We start from the raw sequence: 22,868 nt of genomic DNA, 5'->3' as shown, positions 1-22,868 counted from the left end.
CCTCAGGACAAAGACATTAAGGGCTCTTCTCAACCTTGGGGCTTTCATACCCAGGCATCCGGATGGATTTGTTGAATGAGTTGAGAGTTGAATGGTGTCTTCTTACTTTCTCTTCAGGGTCCCCCTGGGCTACCCGGGCTACCTGGAACCTCTGGTGCACGAGGGCCTCGGGTAAGTAAGTGGTCACACACAGTCCTGTGGAGCTCTGGTGGGTTCTCCACTGCCCCTGAAATCCAAGCCTTGCTGTGTGTCCACAGGCTGTTCCCTGCCCCTCGCTGGCCTCTAGTTTTGGCTTTGTCCAGTGGTGGACTTGGTGCTCTTTGCTGGTGGATGCTGTGGACAGACAGGACCTGGTACAATGATGACCTCCTGTAAGGTCTCAGTTGTCCACTGTGGGTGGGGCCCTTGGCCACCTGGGGTGGGTGAGGTTCTGCTGAAGACCATGCCCCCTGAGCTGAAGAGCCCTTTTTCCAGGATAAAAGCTGACTTGGGAGCACATGGCTCTTACAGCCATCTTTCCATCTCTGCATGCCCACATAGGGATGCATGCCACACATCCCCACATAGTAGGGATGCCCACATAGCCCTGTTTTGCAAGTTCTACCCAAGGCTGGAGGTGAGCTTGCCAGGGCCACCGTGGTTAATGTGACCTAAGCTGAGCCTCAGAGTGGACAGTATGGCAAAGTTGGCTCTGAAAATAACCCCTCTGTGTTGTGCTTTGCACATGCTAGAACCCTCATGGACCGGGCTGTTCATCCTCATGTTAGGAGTGAGGAAATGGCACATCCAGGAAATGGCAAAGTCAGGATTCGAACCCAGGCTCTTAATCATGCTGGGTCCCTTAAGGGACCCCTTGGACAAAAGTCTGCCCTATTTCTCCAGAAGGCTCAGACCCCTGGCACCTGGCATATGTACCCAGGCAGAATCAGCCTTTCCCACACAGGCTGCTGGCAGAGGTAACTGCCTCTGGCATATTTTTAGCTCTGGACCCAGTCGATGGTTCTGGTTATGCAATTACCCAAGCTCTAGTTCTCTCCAGACCTGGCCTTGTACTCCCTGGGCCCAGAGCTCAGGAGTCTGCTGTCTGAACAGCATTTTCTCCTGACTTCAGAGCTTCCATGGAACACATGGCCAAAGCCAGGGGTCATTTAGGTATCACGGATACTGCTGGCCCTGAGACCTTGTGGCCTGGGTCCAAGATGACGGTCCTAGACCTGGTGTTCTAGTCCCCCTGTGTCTGCCCCTGTTCTCAAACTCTTCCTGTGCCAACCAGCCTCTGCACCTTTGCTTAAGCTGCTCTCTCTACCTAGCATGCAAAGCCCTCCTCCATGGCTCAGATCAAATGCCACCATCTTTCCTGATTATCACTCCCTTCTCGGAGCTCCTTGAGGCAGTCTGTCTGTCCCTCTGGGTGACACAGATCACTCTGTGAATGAAATTGACCACTGAGGTGTGTTTGCTGAGCTGCACACATGTGATTCCAGTTAATCTTCCCAGACATCCTGAGAAAGAGGTTCTAATACTATCCCTATTTTATAAGTGAGGACACAGAGACTCAGAAAAATTCAGTTATGTTGCCTAAGGTCATAGGATTGAATCCAGGCTGTCTGGTAGATTCCAGAGGCTACAATCTTAATCATCTAGTGTGCTGAATTTTAGTTTACTCAACTAAGTCCCTATAGGAAGAGAACAGACCTTGCTTACTCTTCTTTTGCATGATGCCTAGCAGAGTGGCCTGCATGTGTGATAGGTGCTGGGAAAATGGTTGTAAACATTTCTAGTCTGGAAATCAAGAACATTTGCATCAAAAAGGTGTGTGGACTTAGACACGCCCCTTCCCTTCTCCAGACATCAGTTTCCCCATCTATAAAATTGGGGATTACGGTAAGGCATTCCCATGGTTCCTCCCAGCCCTGAAATTCCACAAGTAAGTGAATGGCTCTCCTGACATCCTTTTCGGGCTCTCTGCCTGCACCCCCACCCTCGTCATCCTGTTTCTAGACTAGAAATTCCATAGATCACAGAATTCCAAAGATAATAGAACATCAGGGTTAAACAATCCCAGCTCCTCTGCACAGACAGCGGACTCAGGGAGAGACAAAGCCTTCCTTACCTGCGGTCACCCAGAGCGACAGGCACCTTTCTGCCTCCACACACTCCCCTGGGCCGTGCAGGGATGTTAAGGAATCCCCGAGCCCTCCTTGAGCCCTACTTTCTGGGCTGCAGCATTTATGGAATCAGTCTGCTTGGCTTCCAGTCAACTATGTGCCTCACTTTTCTGCAAGGCAGTGTCTAGAAAGGGGTGGGAGGTGGGGCAGGGAAGCAGAAAGTCCTCACCTTCCCCAGCTGTAATGCTCTAGCCCACCATCTGTGGGGCAACTGGGGGCATGATTGAGAAGTGTCTGGTTCAGGTAGCTCTCCTTATACACCCCTGCTCAACGCCTGCCGACTCAACCCAAACTCTGAGGCTAGACCCTAGGAGCCTGTCTGGGGTGAACATCCCAGGTCTTCCGGGCTCTTTAAAGACTACTGGACCCAAGCCACTCCTCCAACAGATGGGGAGACTGAGGCCTGAGGGGTGAGTGTTAGAACTGGGACTAGGTTTTGGCATTTTCATGCCACACCCATATGCCAGGAGACAATGGTCAGTGGGATGCTGGGAGAGGGCAGCCAAAATCATTGAAACCAAGTGGGCTACAACTCAGTGACCTTCTAGAAGAAAGTAGAACGGTTCCCTAGTGTTTCCAAGACTAAATCTATGGGAGCAGACGGCCTCATCTTTTTCTCGCTGAGTGGCTGGTAGATTTGGCACTCAGACCTTGAGGTTAACAGCCCAAACACTTAACCCACGGCACCACCAGGGTTCCTTGGGAGTGGGTGGAGCAGCCAGTTCTTTTCGAGGGAGGGTCACACATGACACTGGTATGCGTTAAACATCCTTCTTTCTCGCCACATTTGGAGAAGGGGAGGGTTCTAGTTCAGGCATGGAGGAAGAGGGAGGTGCCTGGGTTGGAATGTGACAGACTGCAGCTGGGAAGTTGGCTTCCGAGCAGGAGGAAGGAAGCAAGTTCATACATGGTGAGCCAGATGAGTCTAGAGGAGCCAGGGATGAAGGCTGTGTGTCAGAGACTGGTGTGCTGAGGGGATGAGTGCACCCCTTTTAGGTGCCTCTTCCCACCCCAGCACTCCAGATTATTTCCTGAGTCATTTGTCTGCTGGGCAAAGACCCTCGGGCATTTGTTGTTAAATGCCATCCAGTCAGTTCTGACTCACAGCTACCCTGTATAAGGTTTCCAAGGAGCGCCTGGTGGGTTTGAGCCTCTACCTTGTGGTTCCTTCAGTTCCTTGTGCTTATCCTACAGTGCCACATCAGGACTCTTAGGGCTCTGTTTATACTACTGGTCCTTGTTGCAGAAAGTGGACGTGAAAGAAGCCAGCTGTTGTAGGAGGACTCAGATATGGCCTGGGAAAATCCAGCACCATGAATAAGCTCTGGACTTCTAGCCAACAGGCTCAGGTCCTAACCCTCACTTGGCCATGACTCTGCTGTGTGACCTTAGCCAAGATTCTTGGACTAGTTAGGTCCAGTCTTCCCAGCTGCTCTGTGGTCTTTTGAGAACTTGGAAGCTTGGCGCTTGTAAGAGTCTAAAGGAGACTTCTACTGCATGTTATAGCAGCAGGAGAGTGTGCCTTAGTCTAGAAGAGGTCAAATGCACCCTTCATTGACCTCTGCACTCATATTAAAGTCCAGTTGGAGAGGCTACTCTAGGCAGGAGAAACCCAAGAAGTTTTCCTGGAGGAGGTGTCGTTTGAGCCAGGCCTTGAAGAATGGGAAAGACATTCTAGATGGTGGAAACAGCATGAGCAGAGGTGATGAGAGGAAAATGCCAGGTGCATTGGGCAGGAGAATATAGCTAAGTGTGGGTAGACACTGAGCAAACAAGTGCGGGAAGGGCTGATGAGTGAAGAGGTGGTAAAACTCCAGGTAAGAACTTGCACTCCACTCTGAAATCAGACAGATAAGAGGTTGAGGTCCAGCTCCACCTCCTTAGTAACTGGGTGACCTGAGACAGTTAGAAAGCCTCTCTGGTCATCAACTTCCTCATCTTCAAAATAGATTAATAATAGTGTGTAGGCTGCAGGATAATGTGCTGGACTGCAATGTTGGTTTGAACCACAAGGTCAGTGGTTCAAACCCACCAGCTGCTCCTTGGAAACCCTACACAGGGTTGCTTTGAGTTGGAACCAACTTGATGACACTTAACAACAACAACCTTGTAGGTTGATAAACCCTACTGCCACGAGTCTATTCCAACTCATAATGATCCTATGTTGTTGTTATGTACCATGGAGTCGGTTCCGACTCATAGCAACCCTGCTGCACAGGGTTTCTGAAGCTGTAAATCTTTACGGGAGCAGAAAGCCTCATCTTTCTCCCGTGAAATAGCTGGTAGTTTCAAACTGCCGACCTTGGGCTTAGCAGCCTGATTTGTAACCACTATGGGACCAGAGCTCCTTATAGTGATCCTATGGCAGGGTAAAACTGCTCCATAGGGTTTTCAAGACTGGGAATCCAGCACAGACAGCCTCATCTTTCTCCTTTGGAGTGACTGGTGGGTTTGAAACACTGACCTTGTGGTTAACAGGCTAACGTTTAACCCATGGTGCCACCTTAGTTGGTGGTCAGGATACGGATGAGATGACACATGCAGAGTGTCCAGCACAGATCCTGGCATCGCGGCACCAGACGCCAGGACAGAACCTGCAAGCAAAAGGAAGTGAAGGAGGCGGGCATTGCTACAGGAAGTGGGATGGCCCCTCTTTTCTCTCACCTGTTTGTTTTTCTTCCCTTTCAGGGTCTTCCTGGGCCTTATGGAAATCCAGGTCTCCCAGGTCCCCCTGGAGCCAAAGTAAGTATCTGCTGTGGGGTCTGGGGTCATGGCCAGGGAGTGGGTGTGGGTGCCAGATCTAGGGTGTTGCCTGGGGGTCCTGGTGGGAGACTCTCAGGTCTCATGTGGGATTCCTGTCCATGCTATAGGCACTTCCGGAGTAACTTCCAAGTGTGAGGTTCTGGGCTGGGCTGGAGACACAGTGAGGAATCATGAGTTTAGTTTCTGGTTGGGGTGGGGGTGGGGTGCTGGAGGGAGCAAGTTAGTTGGAAAGAAAGGAACTTGATGCTGAATCAGTGTGTGTGTGTGTGTGTGTGTTTGTGTGTGTGTGTGTGTGGTTGAATGTCAGACTAAGGATGTAAGGTTTACTGGGCTGTAAGGTGCATCCCGGGGAAGGACATGGGAAGACTGTGTTTTAGAAAGATCCATCGATGCCATGTGGAGGGAGGATGGATCCATGTGGGAAGCAGAGCAGAGACAGGGAGACCAGGGTGATTCAGGCAAAGGCTAATTTAGTGAGGGAAGGGAGAGAAGTGGGTACAGTCACCATATGGAGGTGGGCTGCAAAGAACGAAGAGATGGGTGAGAGGTGCATGTGAGGGAGTGTGGCTGGCATAGGCTGAGCTGGGTGACTAACCTCAGACCCCGGAGAAGGGATCAGGTGATGTTGCACTGGGGAACTGTAGACAGCCCATGTGCCGATCATTCTGGGGACAGACATTCTGAAAGTCAGGCAGATTCTGAGCTGGAACTAGAGCCTCAGGGGTGGCCAGCCCAGAGTTAGCTATAGGCTCCCATGTCCCCTCCCCAAGGAACCTTCTTGGAATACTCCAGCTGACTGATAGATGAGACTCAAGTAGATGTGCTCTGATGATTATGGGTAACTCTCCATCCCCCCAGCTCGTCAGTCATCTCAGGCTGAGGGTGGGGAATAGGCAAGGACTTCCTGAGCGGGAGTGTAGAGTGAGCTCAGAGGACCAGGAGGAGAGCCCGGGACACACCATTCAGGCCACTGGGAAAAGACGTCTCAAGGAATGGCTGGAGGAGGGAAAGAAGTGGAAGGTCAAGGCAGCTAAGAGACTGTGCCAAAGGAATGAGGGCCAGACCAGGAAGGGGCAGGGGGACTTTGGGTGAGGAAGTCCTAGAGCCCAGTCTGTGCTACACGTGGGGTCCTCTGTGGGCTCCACATGGTCAGAATGTGGGTACATTGCCTTGGACAGAGCTGCTGGAGCATCAGCCTCAGCCACTGAAGGTCCCTGACTATATGGTGAGAGCTGACTGCAGACGCCCCTGAAAGACAGGTGCTGGAAGTCTCAGGTGGTCAGCTCCTGGCAGTGCTAAGAGATGCCCTGGCTTTTAACAATGAAAATATTGGCAATAATAACCGCCATATATCAAACCTTTGGAGTTCTGGCATGGCACTGCAGGATAATGCGTTGAACTGCAAAGTCAATTTGAAACCCTATACTGGGTCATTAAGGAGCTCTGGTAGCGTAGTGGTTATGAATTGGGCTGCGAACCTTAAGGTCAGCAGTTCAAAACTACCAGCTGTTCCGTGGGAGAAAGATGAGGTTTTCTGCTCCCCTAAAGATTTACAGCCTCGGAAACCCTATGCAGGGTCACTATGAGTCGGAACTGACTCCATGGCACATAACAACAACAACTGGGTCGGAACCAACTCCACAGCACTTAACAACATTGAACCTTTCACTGTGAATGCACTTTTGATGTGCCTTGTCTCATCCAGTCCCCTAAAGACCTAAAGAGATGAGTGGGTGTATTGTGCCTGTTGGGGAAACTGAGGCAGGCTGAGACACTTGAGTCAGAGACACTGAGGATGAGCAGCTGTTTTGAATTGTTGGGCATGCTCAGGCTGGCCTGCTCTGGAGTGGGCTTGGGCCCCCCTCCCAGGCTGAACCCCTGATTCTGTGGCTGTAGATGCTCCTTCAGTGCCTTCCCTGACCCATCATGGCCCCGCTCACCCACCAAGCCCTGCAGGGCCTCAGTCCCAGGCTGTGACAGTCCCAGCCTGGCTGAAAGCCACCCCCAGACAGTCAACAGATGTGCTGAGGCCGAGAAGGCCCAGCCAACGGTGTCTCCCTAGTTTGGCAAAGCAGCTTGGGGAGTGGCAACTGTGACTTACACCTAGTGGGTGAGTCCTCAGCTACCATGTGGGTCCTGTGGGCAGTGCCTCATGGACTGGACTCCATTCTGCTTCTGCCTGTAACAAATAAGGGTGTGGCATCCGGAAAACGCACTGGATTGGGCAGTTGCTTTTCCCATGGGGATTTGGATAGCATGTCGAGGGGGAAAACCATGCCCTTTGCTTGGACTATTGTCCCTGAGCCCAGGGGTGAACAGAAGTGGCCATAGGGCAAATGTGTTGGTGGGAGGCCCAGGTCTGCCTGAGTTTGGGCCCTGAGCTACTTTGCTCTGTCATATAGCCAGGAGGGAGCTAAAGTAGGGCTCTTTGCTGAGATTGGATGAGAATGTTGTATATCTACACGAGTGGGCCTGGTTCTCGGTGAGAGTTCTCTGGGTCTGTCAATTGACCTGGTGAGATTGTAGGACTGACCTCCCTCAAGTCCTATGCTGGCCCCTCCTTTGTCAGTTTGGTGTTTGCTTCTATCTCTCCACTCTAGCCTCAGTCAGCAAATATTAATTGAGTACCTCCTATGTGTTTATGATGGAGCAGTGAGTCATACAAATGCTCAGTGTAACTCAGTCACTGGGTTACATGACCACCATTCCTTCAGTGTGTGCACAAAGTCTTGTAAGATGAAGCTCTGCCTCCCAGATACATGGGTGGGAGAGATAGGTGGGTTAAGAGAGATGGAAAAGTAGGAAAGAATGAAGGCAAGTGTCCCACAGGAGGTCACAGAGAAGTGATGACCCAAAGGACTCTGGTGGTTCACTCATAGCAGTAGGACTGTATTTGGGGTCTGCGTACTAGGAGAGTGTGTCTTGGAAGACGTACAGCCAGAATACTACTCTAGAAGCAAGGCTGGAGAGACTTTTGTCTCACATACTTTGGGCATGTATGTGAGAGACCAGTCCCTGGAAAAGGACATGATGCTTGGTAAAGTAGAAGGTCAGTTAAAAAAAAAAGATCCCTACAATATGGATTGACACAGTGGCAGCAACAATGGGCTCAAGCATGTCACTTGTGAGGATGGTGCAGGACCGGGCAGGGTTCCATTCTATTGTGCACAGGGTCACTATGTGTCAGAGCCGAGTTGATGGCATCTGGCAACAACCACCAGAAGACGCTTGTCTGGGTTCCACAGCTGGTCGTGAACCCATCTGCCTCTCCAGAGGCTGGAGCTTCTCTCATATCCCACCTTGAGGATTCTGTTAAATCCGTCAAGATGAGGGCTCCTCAGCTGCCACAGAGTAAAGATCAAGAGCTTGGAGAATGAGGCAGACATGTGGACCCTGGGAGGACAATATTGGCTGAGCTCAGAGATTCGGCGTTGATTCAGTCAATACACAATTGTGCAGGAAAGGGCTGTAGTAAGGGCACAGAGTCAGGAACCCCCTCTGTCACCTAGTTTCTGTGGCCATGGGCAAATTATTGGAACCCTATGCCTCAGTTTCCTCATCTGGGTAGCAGGGTACTAAGAAGAGTTGTTGTGAGGGGTGACTGAGCTAGTCTGTCAGTGCCTGGCTATGGCCCAAGTGCCTGGCCCCACTCTCTTCTTGGCAGCTGTCTGGTCTGTCTCTGATGTGACCTGTTTGTGATTTAATTAGCCAGGATTACTATGGCCCTGGAGTGCTGGGGGAGGGCAGGCTTGGTAACCCAGGTAACTGTGAGGAGTTGGGAGCTGAGATGGAGACAGCCCTCTGAGGTTCTCCCACCCTATCTGCCCCTGTCCTCCGATAACTGTGGTAGGACATGCACATTGAGGAAAAGTGGGGGAATATTAAAAGTAAATACTCTGAAGAATAGATAATATTACCCCATTTTGCAGATGAGGAAACTAAGGTCCAAAGAGGCTAAGTAACCTGCCCAGCTTCATATGGCTACTAAGTGGCAGAGTCAGGATTAAAACCATAAACTCTCAGATTCTAAAGACTGCTTTTTAGCCACAATGCAATTCCTGCCTCTCTAGCCATAAAGTTATCTGGTCTTGTGTTGTGTCGTGTCAGGCATTTCAGGGTGTGTTCCCGTACCTGTGGCTGGATATCTGGCCGTGTCACTTGACATTGATTGAGAGCATTGTCCTAGGTTATTACCTAGACCCCCTCCACAGACTTGGCAATGGCTGCCTGACAGTCCATCAACAGCAATATCTCATCCTGTGTGTAACCAATTTCCTTTTTAAAGAAATAGTTTCCAATTTTTCTGCTAACATATAAGTACTATCTTAGAAAACCTTCTTGTATATAAATGTTTGGGTATCTCTAATTATTTCAATGGGAACATGGTGGCTCTGGAGGATAAGCAGTGGACTGCGAATCACAGGGTCAGCGGTTTGAGCCCACCAGCTGCTTCAAGGGGGAATGATGAGACTTTCTGCTCTTGTAAAAGATTTACAGCCACAGAAACCCTCTACAGGGTCACTGAGAGTCAGAACCAACTCAATGGCACTTAACAACAATAGCTATTTCATTAGGATATATTCTTTAGAGTAGAAAGGTGATGTCAAAGGGAAGCTTAATGCAGTGGTTAGAAGAATGGACTAAGAGTTAGAAATCCTGGGGCTTTACCCCTTACTGGATAATGGTACTTACCTCAGTGTTGTTTTGAGGATTAAGTGAGATCTATACATGCTTTTATATAGATATGGATGTATATACGAGGATGAGTCAAAAATTATCCTATAATGTAACTCTGGTTATATTAAAATGCCCATCTGCGTCCCTGGCTGATAACACTGACCAAGCATGTGAAATGATTCTGTCGAATAGGCAAGTGACAGTGGATTATGTGGCAAACCAGCCACAGTTCTGCCTATGAAATAATCCATGACAGACTTGGGTTTAGAAAAGTTTGTGCAAGATGGATAATGAAACAACTTATTGAAGAGCATAAACAGAAGTGTTTGGACATCTGCGAACAAAATCTGAACCAATACTCCGAGGAAGGTAAAAGTTTCTTTAAAAAAGTTAATTACTGTAATGACACATAGATTTATCACTACGTGCCTGAGAGTAAATGACAGAGTATGGAATGAATACATCCTCAATCACAGACCCAAAAAAATTTCAACAGTCCACCATCAGCTGGAAAATTGATGTTTACAGTTTTTTGGGATTCTCAAGGGCCAGTATTGGAACACTATCAGGGAAAAGTTTTTAATAGTCAACAGTGCTTATTACAGTGAGATGCTCACTAAAGAGCTGAAGCCTGAACTTCGGATCAAGCGCAGAGGACTGCTATCCAAGGGTGTTGTAATCTTGCATGATAATGCACGTCTGCGCATGTCTGCCCACACTGTTGACACCCTGCAAAAACTTCGTTTTGAAGTGTTAAAGCATCTTCCCTATAGTCCTGATGTTGCTCCACTGGACTGTCACCTGTTTGGTCCACTGAAAGCAGCCCTTCAAGATGAAGATTCACCTCTGATGAAGAAGTGAAGAGCTCAGCTTGAAACATTTTAAAATAGGGGAAATATGAAAACTTGTTGACAGATGGACAAAGTGCATTGAAAATCAAGGCGATTATGTTGAAAAATGATGTGTTTGTCTTTTCTAAAAGTTGGTTAAAATACATTTTACAGCCACAGTGTGGATAATTTTTGACTCAGCTGTATAAATTATTTAGAACATGCTTTGAACATAATAAGTTCTCCATGAGTGTTGTTTGTTGTTGTTAAGTGTTGTTGAGTTGGTTCTGACTCACAGAAACCATGTATAGGGTTATCGAGGAGCAGCTAGTGAATTTGAACCACTGGCCTTGCTGTTCAAACTGACTTTGCAATCCACTGCATTGACCCACAGCACCACACCAGGGCTCCATATTGAAATATGAAGATCATTAAAGCTTTGCCGATCTTTAGAATAGTTTACAGTTTGTTGTCTGCATACTAAGAGTATTCAGAAGATTTCCAGTCTTACCTATTATTAGTTTGTTGGGGGTTTTTCTAGGTAAAATCTGTGGTTCTTTACTTTGCTTTTATATTTAGAAATCTCTTTCTCATCATATTTCCAGTCATTTCATAAATACCATTCATGCTCTTAAAAGAGTTAATCCTTTTGGAGTTAACCTTCATGGGGCTGTGCGAATTAACACTCAATAGTCAGGCATTTATGAGTACACTTTCCTCTACTGGTTATATGTGATAGACCAGGGTTAATTTCAGGCCTTTGTATTATATTTCATCACTATGTTTGTGTATTTCCATGCTAGTAAAATATTATTTTATATGACATTTACTGTCTTGATACTCTGTCTCTCCTTGTTATACTCTTCTTTAAAAATATTTCTGACTATTTATTTTTACAGATGAACTTTAGACTCATCTTAACAACTTCCTTTAAAAAAATTCTGTTGGAATTTTTATTGGGATGGTATTAAGCGTACGCATTAATTTATGAAGAATTGACATCTTTTACATATTAAGGTTTTTTCTTCTTTTGTCTACAAACATGACATGTTTTCCCATTTGGTTTTTAAAATATCTCTTAGTAAACTTTTATAGCTTTTATTGCATAAGCCCTGCTTAAGTTTATATTTAGAAATTTTATGTTTTCTGTTGCTGTGGTGAATGGAATATTTTTACCCATTATATTTTCTAGGTGGTTCTTAAGAAAATTATTGATTTTTATATTTTTCTGTTTATTTTTACAAGCATTCCTCTTACTGGATTACTTTATTAGTTCTAGTAGATTTATAGCAAGTTCTGGGTTTTCCAGACTCGTAGTCATAGTGTTTACAAAAAAACGCATCCTTTTGTCATAATTTTTTCAAAGATTGGTAGTTCTTACTTGCTTTTCCTACCTTATTGCATTGTCCAAAACTTGTAGCAACATGTAATAGTAGTTGTCATAGTGTAAGGCCCAGTAAGTCTTCATAGAATGCTCCATGACCAGGGCCAGATCTAGTCCAATCCCAGCCCTAGAAGAGTTGTCCTTTGAGACTCTTCTTCAGTACTTTGTGAATTTGTGAAGTATTTTATGGTGTCTACTCCATCCAAGGAGCTCTGATAGTGTAGTGGTTACGAATCGGACTGCGAACCGCAAGGTCAACAGTTCGAAACTACCAGCTGTTCCGCGCGGGGGAAAGATGAGGCTTTCTGCTCCCATAAAGATTTATAGCCTTAGAAAACCTGTACAGGCTCATTATGAGTTGAAACTGACTCTATGGCACATAACCACTACCAACTCCGTTCAGTCCAAGAGTCTTGATATACCACTGTGGGCTAATTCATTGGACTGCAAAGTTGGTTTGAACTGCCAGGTTGGTGGTTCAAGCTCACTAGCTACTCCTTGGAAACCCTATACAGGGTTGCTATGGGTCGGAACTGACTCAATAGCACTACACAACAACAACAAACTCCAGTCCAAGCTTTGACCTGGATACTGGGAACCAAGATGACTTAACCAAGGGGCTACCAGCCCAGAATTTCCAGTCCTTTGTGATTTGCTCATCCTTGTCTCAGTGCTCATCTAGGCCTCAGCCAGCTTGAGCCCTCTTCTTTCCTGACTCCCAACTTTACCAGTGAAAATGGAGCCCAACATAGTTCCCGTTCTGGCTGTACTGTTAGCACTTAGAGTTTAAAAACCACCTTCCCTTCATCTTCCTGTAGTGCTATACAACTCTGAGTCTGGTGACCATCCTCATCTTATCCTCATCATGGTATAAATGATCAATAAGACTTTATGTATTCTTAAATTTCTCGTTGGGGAAATTTGCAGGAATATGCCTGGGAAGATCTATTTTGGAACGGAGCGTTTTCTCCATCTCAGAAGTCCTGCCTTCACCTTGTTCAGGATGCTAAAAGCATCCCTTGAGCTGCCTCCTCAGCTGGTACCCTCCTTGTCTTCCCTCACCCTCCATTTAGCTGTAAGCCTTTTCAGGAATTTATTCTCAGTCTAGGTGAAGTTCTCCCTCACTTCCCGTAGTATCCTCCTTTGACTCACCATATTTTCCTCTGCAGTATATTAAAATGTAAAGAGCTTGGGCTCTGGAACCTGATATTTTGCACAAGTTACGTCTCCTCCCTGTGCCTTAATTTTCTCTTCTGTAAAATGTGGACAATGACAGTTGCCACCTCTTAGATTTAGCTTGAGGATTAAATGAGTTACTATTTGTCAGTGGTTTAGGAGAGCACTCAATAAATACTGATGTGTGTTATCATTACCAGTCTGTCCAGTTTCTCCCAGGAGCTCCCATAAGCATGAACTGTGTCTTGTTCATTGCCTTGGTATTCCCTGTATTAATTGGTTACTACTTGACTTGTAGTGGATGTTCAGTAAATATCTGTATTTGTTGATGTTCTGCTCTGGCAGGGAATACATACTACGCACTGAGCTGGCAGCTGAGAGTGAGAGACAAATCCATAAATAACTAAAATGCCCCCCAGGTTGAGTACCCTGGGCAAGGGAACAAGCCTATCACTCTTTGGGTCTCAGTTTCTCCTTTTATTTAATGACAAAATAGGGTTACATGGAGGTTTATCCCTGAAAGCTCGTAAGTCCACTTCCTCTATTGTTGTTGTGTGCTTTTGAGTTGGTTCCTACTCAGAGTGACCCTGTGTAGGGTTTCTGAGGAGTGGCTGATTCATTTAAACTGCCCACCTTGTGATTCAAAGCAACCTTGAAGTCCAGTGCTTACTCAGTGGCACCACACCAGGACTCCACCTCCTCTATAGGCTGCAGGAAAAAGGGAGGCAAGGGCAGGGTGGGGAGGAGCTGCTGTCCTTTTTTGGCCATTGGAATCTCGGTAGCCCTGGGCCTGGCCTGGCTTTGCATCATGGACTTAAAAGGCATTGGAGCTGGGCTTGCGCATACTGAGGTAGGAAGCAAGAGGGGCAACTGCAATGTAAGGTAGTAGATCCCAGAGGTGGGTCCTGCAGAAGAGGTGACCACACATCCTGTGGCTTTAGCAGAGTGACCTTTTCTCCAAATGATATCTCTGCTGATGCTCAGGTAGACAGAGCATTAGGATTCAGGGGCCCTAGCAAGGAAGGGCTGGAGCTACTAAGGTGGGGCTGGGCAGAGTGGAAGAAACATTCAGGTTTACATTTTGTAAATGAGTGCTTTGAAGTTTGATAAGCTGGGAAGCAAGGCTGCCTTTGCCTCTAACCTGCCACATCTCCACAGCTTGATACTTAAAGTCTTCAGCCCCCGACTTTGTCCTTAGTTGAAACAGGTGGGTGTTGTGAGTGCTAAAGGGGTCCATGCATAGAACAACACAGTATCTGGTGTGGACTAGGCTAGCCGTGGAAAGCTATTCCCATTTCTAGGTCAGAATGTAATCCTTTCTTATGGAGGTTGACTGAGTCCAGACCTGGCAGGTCTGAGTCTAGATGAAGAAAAGAAACAAATAGGAATGAATGAAAGTTAGCCAAACCACCTCTCCCCTGCTTCACACCCGAGAGGCCTGCGAAGCCAGCGTGTGTGTGTGTGTGTGTGTGTGTGTGTGTGTGTGTACGCATGTTTGTGTGCATTCATTTCAAAGGTGAAGAAACTGAGGCTTGGAGAGGAGCGGAGATTTGCTGAGGCCCCACCATGAGTCTGTGGCAGAGCTGGGCTTCATCTGGCTTGGGCCCAGCTGAGGCAAAGGGTAGAAGGTGGGGTCGTGGGGATTAAGAGCACTTGGAAGGGGACATCAGGATGGTCCAACTTTCCTAAGATGTGTTATCTGAGTAATTTAAGCCAGGAGCACCTACTTCAGCCCTGGAGGAGACACAACCCATGAACTCTCTGGGTCCTTCTCTTAAGCCCCTTACTTGTAGGGGCCAGGATCCTTGCAGTGGGGACCCTTCCTACATGCTGGGTGCAAAGGTGCTTGAATCTGACTGGAGACCCCAAGCTTGTTATGTTTGTCCGATTTACTGTGATCTACTCGTTGGGTCCCAGGACTTCATCCCATAGTTCAGGTCTGGGAGTCTCAGTGCCTCATCCTGGGGCTTCAGACAGTTTCCTTTTCCTCTCCTGGTCTTAGTTTCCCTGAATGTAGAAGGGGGTCATAACCCTTTTATTGCTCACTGAATTTGTTTTCTAGTGCTGTTGTAACAGAGTACCACAGATGGTGCATTGTCTAAAAGTTCTCGAGGCTAGGAGTCTGGATTCAATACTGTTGTTGTATAGCATTTCCGAGGAGCAGCCGGTGAGTTTGAACTGCTAGACTCGAGGCTCAAACCAACCTTAAGGTCCAGTGCTTGTCCTACAGCACCACACCAGCAGTCCGGGTTTCTGGCAGCCCCAGGCTTTCCTTGACTTGCAGCTGCAGCGTAACTCTGTCATCATGTGACCGTCTTCTGGCTGGATGTCGGGTCTCTGTGTTTCTTCTCTTTTATAAAGACTCCACTTAGATGGGATTGAGACCCATTCAACACTGTAATAACTGAATGTTAACCACTGCTGTGGGTTGATGCACTGGACTGCAAGGTCACCAGCTGCTCCTAGGAAACTCTATACAGGGTCACTATGAGTTGGAACTGACTCGACGACTCTTAACAACAACATCTTCGAAGGCTCTATTTCCAAACAAGGTCATATACACAGGTTCTGGGAATCAGGACACCATTCAATCCAAGACATCCACTTCTTCAGGCTAGGATGATCTAGTGAGGTGAGGAACATTGCAAACTGTGAAGGGCTGGACACAGAAGCCAGTGTGTTGGATCTTGGATAATTACTGAACAACAGAAAGAATCAGATGTGCCTCTTGCAGTTGGATAGAGTTGTGTTGGGTGCCTGAGCCCGCTGGTGGTGATATTCTCTCCCAGAAACTCTGAGAGCCCCAGGGGAACAAGTCAGGAGGCAGACCTAGCAACACATGCACAAAAGCCCCTCACCTGTGTGGTGGGCCCCGAGGTCTGCAGGTTGGTTGGGGAGGACACATTCAAGATGCATCTTGAAGACTATTTAGGGTTTGGCTAATGATGAGGGAGTGTGGTTTTCGAGGTGGGAGGGCGACTGCCTACGCAAGCAAGGCCTGAATGAGTCATGGTCTAGGATCTGGTAACTGGAGCAGCAGACCCCCTTTCTGCAGGTACAGCTGAGCAAAGAAGAACAAAGGCCAGGCAAGCTAACTGGGGCCAGATTATGGGAGACTCAGGACATCAGAATGAGGAGCTTGGATCTTGTCATCATGTTGTCAGTGGGAGCTATGGAAGAAGCTAGAGCAGGGGAGTAATGGATTCAGAGAATACCTCTCCAAAAGTGTGTGAGTGGGGGAAATCCATGGAACAATTAAGCTGGGGGACAGGGTTACAAGCAGTTTGTGGGGAGACAAGCTCTCTAGATGTGACTCAGCAGCCACAGTGGAATTGTTTTTGTTTCAGGGACAGAAAGGGGACTCGGGGCTTTCACCAGGAAAGGCCCATGATGGGGCAAAGGTAGGTTCCAGGGACCCCAGGCTCAGGGGAGAGTGGGAGTGGTTACTAGGGAAACTGTCACCCTCTGGGGGAGCTATTCTCACTAAGGTCCGTGCATGACAAAGGCAGGGAGGTGGAAAGTTTGGAAAGATCAGAATGTAGTTTGTTTGTTTCCTTGAAGTCCTTCAGCTTTTCAAAATACCCAAGACCATTCATTATTCACTGCCTTCTTCTGTGGTGCTTCCAATAAAACTGACAAAAATGTCTGCCTATGGACACATCCTTGGTGAATATCCTTTAGCCTGGTGCTCTGCAGAGTGCACGGGGTGACGCTGGACCTCTTGAAGCCTTTGCCCAGGAAACTTCCAGTGAGCATGCAGAGTTCGCCTATGGATTCCTAGGAGGAAGGAAGGGACCTGAGATGAAGAGTGTGTGGGGGATGGAAAGAGCACTGTCCTTCTTGACCAAAGGTCTATGAGACCAGAAGAGAAAACACTTCACCCAAAAGACTTCTGCCCAAAGCGCCCACCCCATTAACTGAGCCCAGGACCTGGTGGGTGTGTGGGACTGGCAGGGACAGAGAAGTCCAGATCTCCCAGTGAGGTTACCCATTGTCTCAGATAGACATACCCTGGAAGGGCCATTCTGGCCCATCTGTCTTCCTTTGGGGCACAGCTCAAGAGCTCTCCTCTGCTTGTGCACACAGAAGTAGTTGGTCCCATTGATTCCCTGAAACACAGGGGCCTCATTTCTTCACTTCCTCATTAATTAGTTCAGGTGGTCTTAGGTTTCAAGACAGTCTCCACTACCTATCTACAACATTTTAATGCAAATAATGCTCAGTTTCTATGGTTTTTGTAAACCACACAACCCCTTCGCATGTGGGTGCATTTTTATATGTGAAAAATATGATAATCCTGTCATAACCTGATAAACCAGGGCTGATGGGCCCAGCTTGGAGTTGAGGAAACTGAAGCCCCAGAAAGGGGTGGCTTGCTTGAGGTCACGTAGCCAGTCACTGTCAGAACTGTGATTTGTGCCCAGGTCTCACGAGATCGAGGGCCTTGAGCTTCCCTCCTGTTCTGCGCTGTCCACTCTCAGCTCTTGGAGGTAGTGGAAGAAATCTCCCTGTTTGGGGACCACATGCCCTGGCAAGGGTAAGGGGGTGGGCAGAAGGAAAGGTCTGGCAGGACTGCAGAGGGAGTTAACTGATTGGAAGTTGATAGATAGGATGTAAGTCCCTGGGGCTATGGGCTTATAAACATGGTTTTAGCCGTGGAACCCATTCATGAAATGGTATCTTAAGCCGAAGCCCAATATGTGAAGTAAATCAAGTGGAACTACTGAGTTGGTTGGGAGGGGCTGGGCACCCACCTACTCAGCTTTCCTCTCCTCAATAGACAGCCCCTAAGACTCCCCTGAGGCCTCTAAGCATCTGCAGACTCAGCTGGGAAGCAACCAGCTGTTCTGCACATTTGCAGTTTAGTGTTTCTGCTCACGTTCCCCCATCTCACACCCCTTGTCTGTGTTCTGCAGGGCGATGCGGGCTTATCAGGGCTCCCTGGGAATCCAGGACCTCTTGGACGAAAGGTACACCCTCAATTTTGGTACTTTGCCTTGCTACATGGGTGCCAGTGAGTCAGGCCTTCAGGCTAGAGAGCCGTGTGCCTGTCTGCCAGCCTGCCTCTCCTCAGCCCAGCCCAGCCCAGCCTCCGTGGGCACGGGAAATGTTGGCAGGAGGTGAGAAAGGCTTCTTGGGGGTCGTGCTTGCCTTCCATGTGTACTGATCTCTTGCCTGGGGGCAGGGAACACCTGGGTGTGGAGTACGTGCCCCTCCAAGGTTAATGAGGTGTGATAAGACCTTGACCCTGGCTTGATGTCTCTCTCAGAGCCCAGCTGCTCCTGGGAAGGCCACCCTCAGGAGTCTGTGGTAGGTGACAGGAGCCCTGTCCTCTCAGACAGGAGGGTCCTCTTTAGCCCTGGTTCTGCTGCTCCCTCACCAAAACTGCCTCAGCTGTGGGAGATGGAGCCGTGATCTCACCTCCCCACTGCTTGGGGCCCTGCCATCCTACCACACAACCTGGAGCAGAGACTTTGAGAGAAAGTGGTCTCTGGGGTCAGTGGGACCTGGGTTCTCATCCCAATTCCTCCAGCTCCTAGTTGGGTGATCTTGGGCAGGTCAATGATGGCTCTGTGTCTAAGCTTCACCCCTCCCTGATATGCCAGAGGCGAGTTCCCGGACACCAACCTCTGCCATCCCAGTGTGAGGTGGGAGGGAGATTTCCAGATAAAGGCAATGAGCACCCTGTACATTCAGGAATGTTGCTACACCTTTTCCCTGCACCTTCCAGAACCCTGCTTAGCCATGTCAGGGGAGTTATCTTTCTAACCACCTTTGGAGGAAAGTCTGCCATTTCCCTAGCTGGTGGGTCTCTAGCTTACAGAGCCCTGGATCCCTAAAAGGCACTTTCTCTTCCACTCCTCCAGCCGGGCCTTCCATCCCTGCAGACTCATCTCTAGTTTTGCCTGCTCCAGGAGGCCCCTGTAGAGCACCCAGACTTTGGGCCACGAGCCTTCCCTCTATTCAGGAACACGTGGCTTAATTAGTTTCAACGTTAAGTCTTTCTTGTCTCTCTTACCACCCAGAACCCCAAACCCAACCCACTGCCTTCGAGTCGATACCCACTCACAGTGACCTTACAGCATGGAGTAGAGTTAGGGTTAAATTTTTATGAGAGCAGATAACCCATCTTTCTCCCCCTGTGGAGTGGCTGGCTGGTGGGTTTGAACTGCCAACCTTTCAGTCAGCAACCAATGCTTAACCCACTGTGCCACTGGGGCTCCTCCTTACCAGTTGGGATGTGCGCATCTTGTTTGTTGCTCTCCATACTGAGCTTAACACAGCGCCTGAGGTATAGTAGGTGACCAGGAGATGGACTGAGGACAACGCAGCCCAAGAGTCCATGACGTTTTGCAGGAAAATTCCAAATTGCTCATGGGTTTTCTAGTAGTTGCCTTAACCTAGACCCATGTCCTAAGCTAAGGCCTTGGCTCCCAGCTGTGGCCACAGCTGCCCTCTCTCTTGGACCATCTGGTTCTCATCTAGACAGCTGTGGTGTCTCCTAGCTCCATCCTGCCCCTGCTCTGAGGGCTCCCATGGTACAAGGGGACTTGAAAGACCACATTTCTCCCATCCCCTTCTCCTTCATCTCCAGACAGGAGTCCCTGGCTGCCTGTGAATTGGTGAAGCGCAGCTTTTGCTAGTGTGGAGAACACAGAGGGGCTTTTCCCTTCTCACTTGGCCCCCCTGCTCTGGGCTCTGGCACTTTCTGATGGATGAGGTGTGAGTGGAAAAGGCTCCTTCCAGTCCTGCCTCATAAAGGAGCCCGTGGTGGTCTCACTCTGCACGGGGGGTGGCAGGAGAGGGAAAAAGCTGCAGACTTGGCTTGCTCCTGGCTGTGGTCCCATGGTTCCCTGCTCTCAGCAGATACCCAGAGAGGCCAAGAGCCCTCAACAGAAAGGAAGCAGCTCACCTGAGAAGGCAGAGACTCTTTTCTAAATTAAGAAAGAGCCTCCAGGCACTTGGAAAAATATTTGGCAAAACCATTTACAGAGTTCTCTGGCTCTGGCCCAGACGTACACGGAGGTGTTTGGTCTGTGGCAGACCAGTGGCACCCATGAGGGAGAGAACTGAGAGAGTCTGGGAGAACACAGGTCCCAAGGCAGAACCCCTGTCTGGTGGTGGGGGTCTGGTGGGGGTCCAGGAGGAGCACAAATGGAACGGGCAGTTGTCCCTGGAATGAGCACTGTTGGGTTTACTGACAGCAGCAGCGCTTTCCCCAGCCTTCATGCTTAGTTGTTTACCTCTTGAGGTGGAACGCTGGTGGAGGAGGGACATGGGTGGCAGAGACATGAGGTCAGCTATCTCTTTGCTTGCCATCTATTCATTGAGCAAATATTTACTCAATAAATAGACAAAACATCTGGCCCACAGAGTTTCCATTCTTGGGGGAGACAGACAATGAGGAGAAAAACAGGAAGCATACAAGGTGTGTTGTTGTTGTTAAGTACTGTCAAGGTGGTTCCAACTCGCATCTTGGTGTGGCGCCGTAGGACAAGGACTGGACTGTTAAGGTCAGCAGTTCCAACCTACCAGCTGCTCCTTGGAAACCTCCAGGGTTGCTATGTGTTGGAACCAATGGCATATAACAGCAATAATAGAGTTTCCAAGGAACAGCTGGTGGGTTTGAACCTTCCTATTAGCAGTTAATTGCTTATTCTACAGTGCTACACCAGGACTATGAGGAAGAATCAGTAGAAAAGGAGTTTTGGTGGGAAGAGTTTGGATGCTAACTAGTGTTGATAAAACTTTTAGGGGCTGCAGAGAGGGTAACTAACTGTCCCTTAGCACATTGTTCCCTCAAAAAAATAAAAAAAAACCCTACAATACTGCGCCCATTTTACTGTTGAGAAAACAGAGAACTAGATAGGCCTTATTCATTCATTCATTCATTCTCCTCTCACTGTGCTAAGTCTGGCATGAACCAGTAAAGGAGATCCTCTAGAGTGGGCTCTCAGGAGGCTTCAGTCTAAAGGAGCTGTTCTAACCCCACTGCACATTCATGCTAGCTGGGGTGCTTGGACCCCACCTGAGGGTTTTTGTTCAGTTGGTCTGAGGATGGAACATAGACATCAGTATTTCTAAATGCTCCGCAAGTGATTCTCATGTGCAGCCAAATGGAAGGCCACTGGCTTAGTAAAATTCCTGTTGTGTCTCTAAATGGCAAGGCTGGGATTTGAACCCGGAGTCCTACTTGCTCTCCACAATGCAGATGGAAACAGCTTTTCAACAGGAGAGTCTCTGGCACCAGTAGAAAAGAGGTTCCCCACCTAAGAAGGCTCGTTTCTCTGCTGTCTGTCTGAGATATCTTCTGAGTTACTTTGCCGAGCTGATTCCCAAGAATTGAGCAGGTGTACAGGTTGCAGCTGGAATCCCAGCTCTGTCCCTCTCCTTGTGAGTTTGGGCAAGTCCCCTTGATGTCTTGAGCCTCTGTGACCTCAAGGGTGGCTGGAAGGGTTAGGTGAGATGTGATCATTGCCAACACCCAGCATGGGCCTGAGTGTGGTAGGTTCTTTCTAAGTGTTTGTTGACTGAATGAATGATTGTGATGATTACAAAGTGGAAGTAGCTGTTATCTTGCCAGTTACCAGTTGGTCACCTGCCCCTGGCCAAGAAGGTGACCAGAGCCCCGTTTGCACCTGGAAGGAGTCCCATGCTCTCTCTGATCCTCCTGATTCTTTCCCATAGAGCTGTGTTTCTCAACCAGTAGCTCATTCCCCATCAGGGGATGTTTGGCAGTATCTGAAGACATTTTAGGTCATAACTGTGTTTAGAGGAAAGTGCTGCTTACCTCTAATGGGTAGAAACCAGAGAACCTGCTAAGAGTCCTGTGATGCACAGGACACTCTTCCCACAACAAAGACTTACTAATCCCAAAGGTCAGTAGTGCTGTGGTCGAGAAACTGCTGTGTAGACACATTCACTCCATCCAAACTAGTCCTAGGCCTTTCTGCCTCCTGTTCTTGCTTCTTTCTGTCCTTCCAACATGATTTCTGTCCTCCACATTTATTTTCATACATGTGTCCTTTGATTCTATTCTCATCTTTCAGGAGCACTTCTCTAGCCCCTCCAGGCAGAGGTCTAGCCTTGACCACTCAGCCTTCTTCTTTGGTACTCTGCCATTTTTGCCCGCAGCTGACCCACAGTGGTGTCTTTGGCATAGACTGAAACAAGTGCGTGGAGAACAGAACCTAACCTGTTATCTTTGTTTCCTTTGTTTGGGCTCAGCTTGTAACATGTCTGCTCCGTGCAGGCCTCTGGCAGACATCACTAATGATCTTTCTTGCCAAGCCCTTATGTGGCCTTGAAATCCTTCTTAACATAGTGCCCCAGGCAGATATGACTAATAGAATGATATTGATACTGAAGCTGAATTACTTAACTTTTCAGCTTGACTTCCTCCTGGCTCCCTCTCGCTCTCCCTCTGCCCACTAGTCCTCCAGATGTTGCCTGAGTTGTCACTGTTTGAAGGAAGCTGTAATAAAATGGGAGGGCAGAGGGGTCATTTGGGAATATTTTGGAGGAAACGCAGTGGAGGGTGGGCTGGCGGACTGAGACCTACCTTTTTGCAGAGTTACCAGTTTTATCTGGGTGAGGCACGCTAGTCCCAGACAGAGCCTCTACTGAGAACCTTCCCCAGGCTTCCCTGATGCTGGGCTGCCCTGTGGTCCATCCCCACAGCATCTCTGAGCTCAGCTCTCATCTCTCCCATTGAAACCCTACACATCTCCTACCATGTTGCCTCCTCTGGTTGGAGATGTCCAAACTTTTAGTACTCAGTACCTCTCCTTCATTCAATTTAATGTGTATTTAGTGTCCATGTTCCCTTGTAGAAGGTTGTTGTTTTTGTTAAGTGCCGTCAAGTCAGTT

General features: G+C 48.3%; 1 protein-coding gene across 1 annotated transcript in view; it reads left to right on the top strand.

Annotated features, from left to right (window-relative positions):
* Positions 1 to 22,868, top strand: part of COL27A1 (collagen, type XXVII, alpha 1) — a 152,514-nt gene that overhangs the window by 21,461 nt on the left and 108,185 nt on the right. Inside the window, exons 4-7 of the mRNA XM_006865693.1 lie at positions 118 to 171; positions 4,857 to 4,910; positions 16,346 to 16,399; positions 17,915 to 17,968. Of these exons, the coding sequence (XP_006865755.1) occupies positions 118 to 171; positions 4,857 to 4,910; positions 16,346 to 16,399; positions 17,915 to 17,968 (216 nt within the window). The remainder of the gene's footprint in view (positions 1 to 117; positions 172 to 4,856; positions 4,911 to 16,345; positions 16,400 to 17,914; positions 17,969 to 22,868) is intronic.

The sequence above is a fragment of the Chrysochloris asiatica genome, unplaced genomic scaffold (genome assembly GCF_000296735.1).
Source record: "Chrysochloris asiatica unplaced genomic scaffold, ChrAsi1.0 scaffold00081, whole genome shotgun sequence".
NCBI lineage: Eukaryota > Metazoa > Chordata > Mammalia > Afrosoricida > Chrysochloridae > Chrysochloris > Chrysochloris asiatica.
Note: the sequence above shows the minus strand (reverse complement) of the source record. Positions and strands in the feature narration are given on the sequence as shown.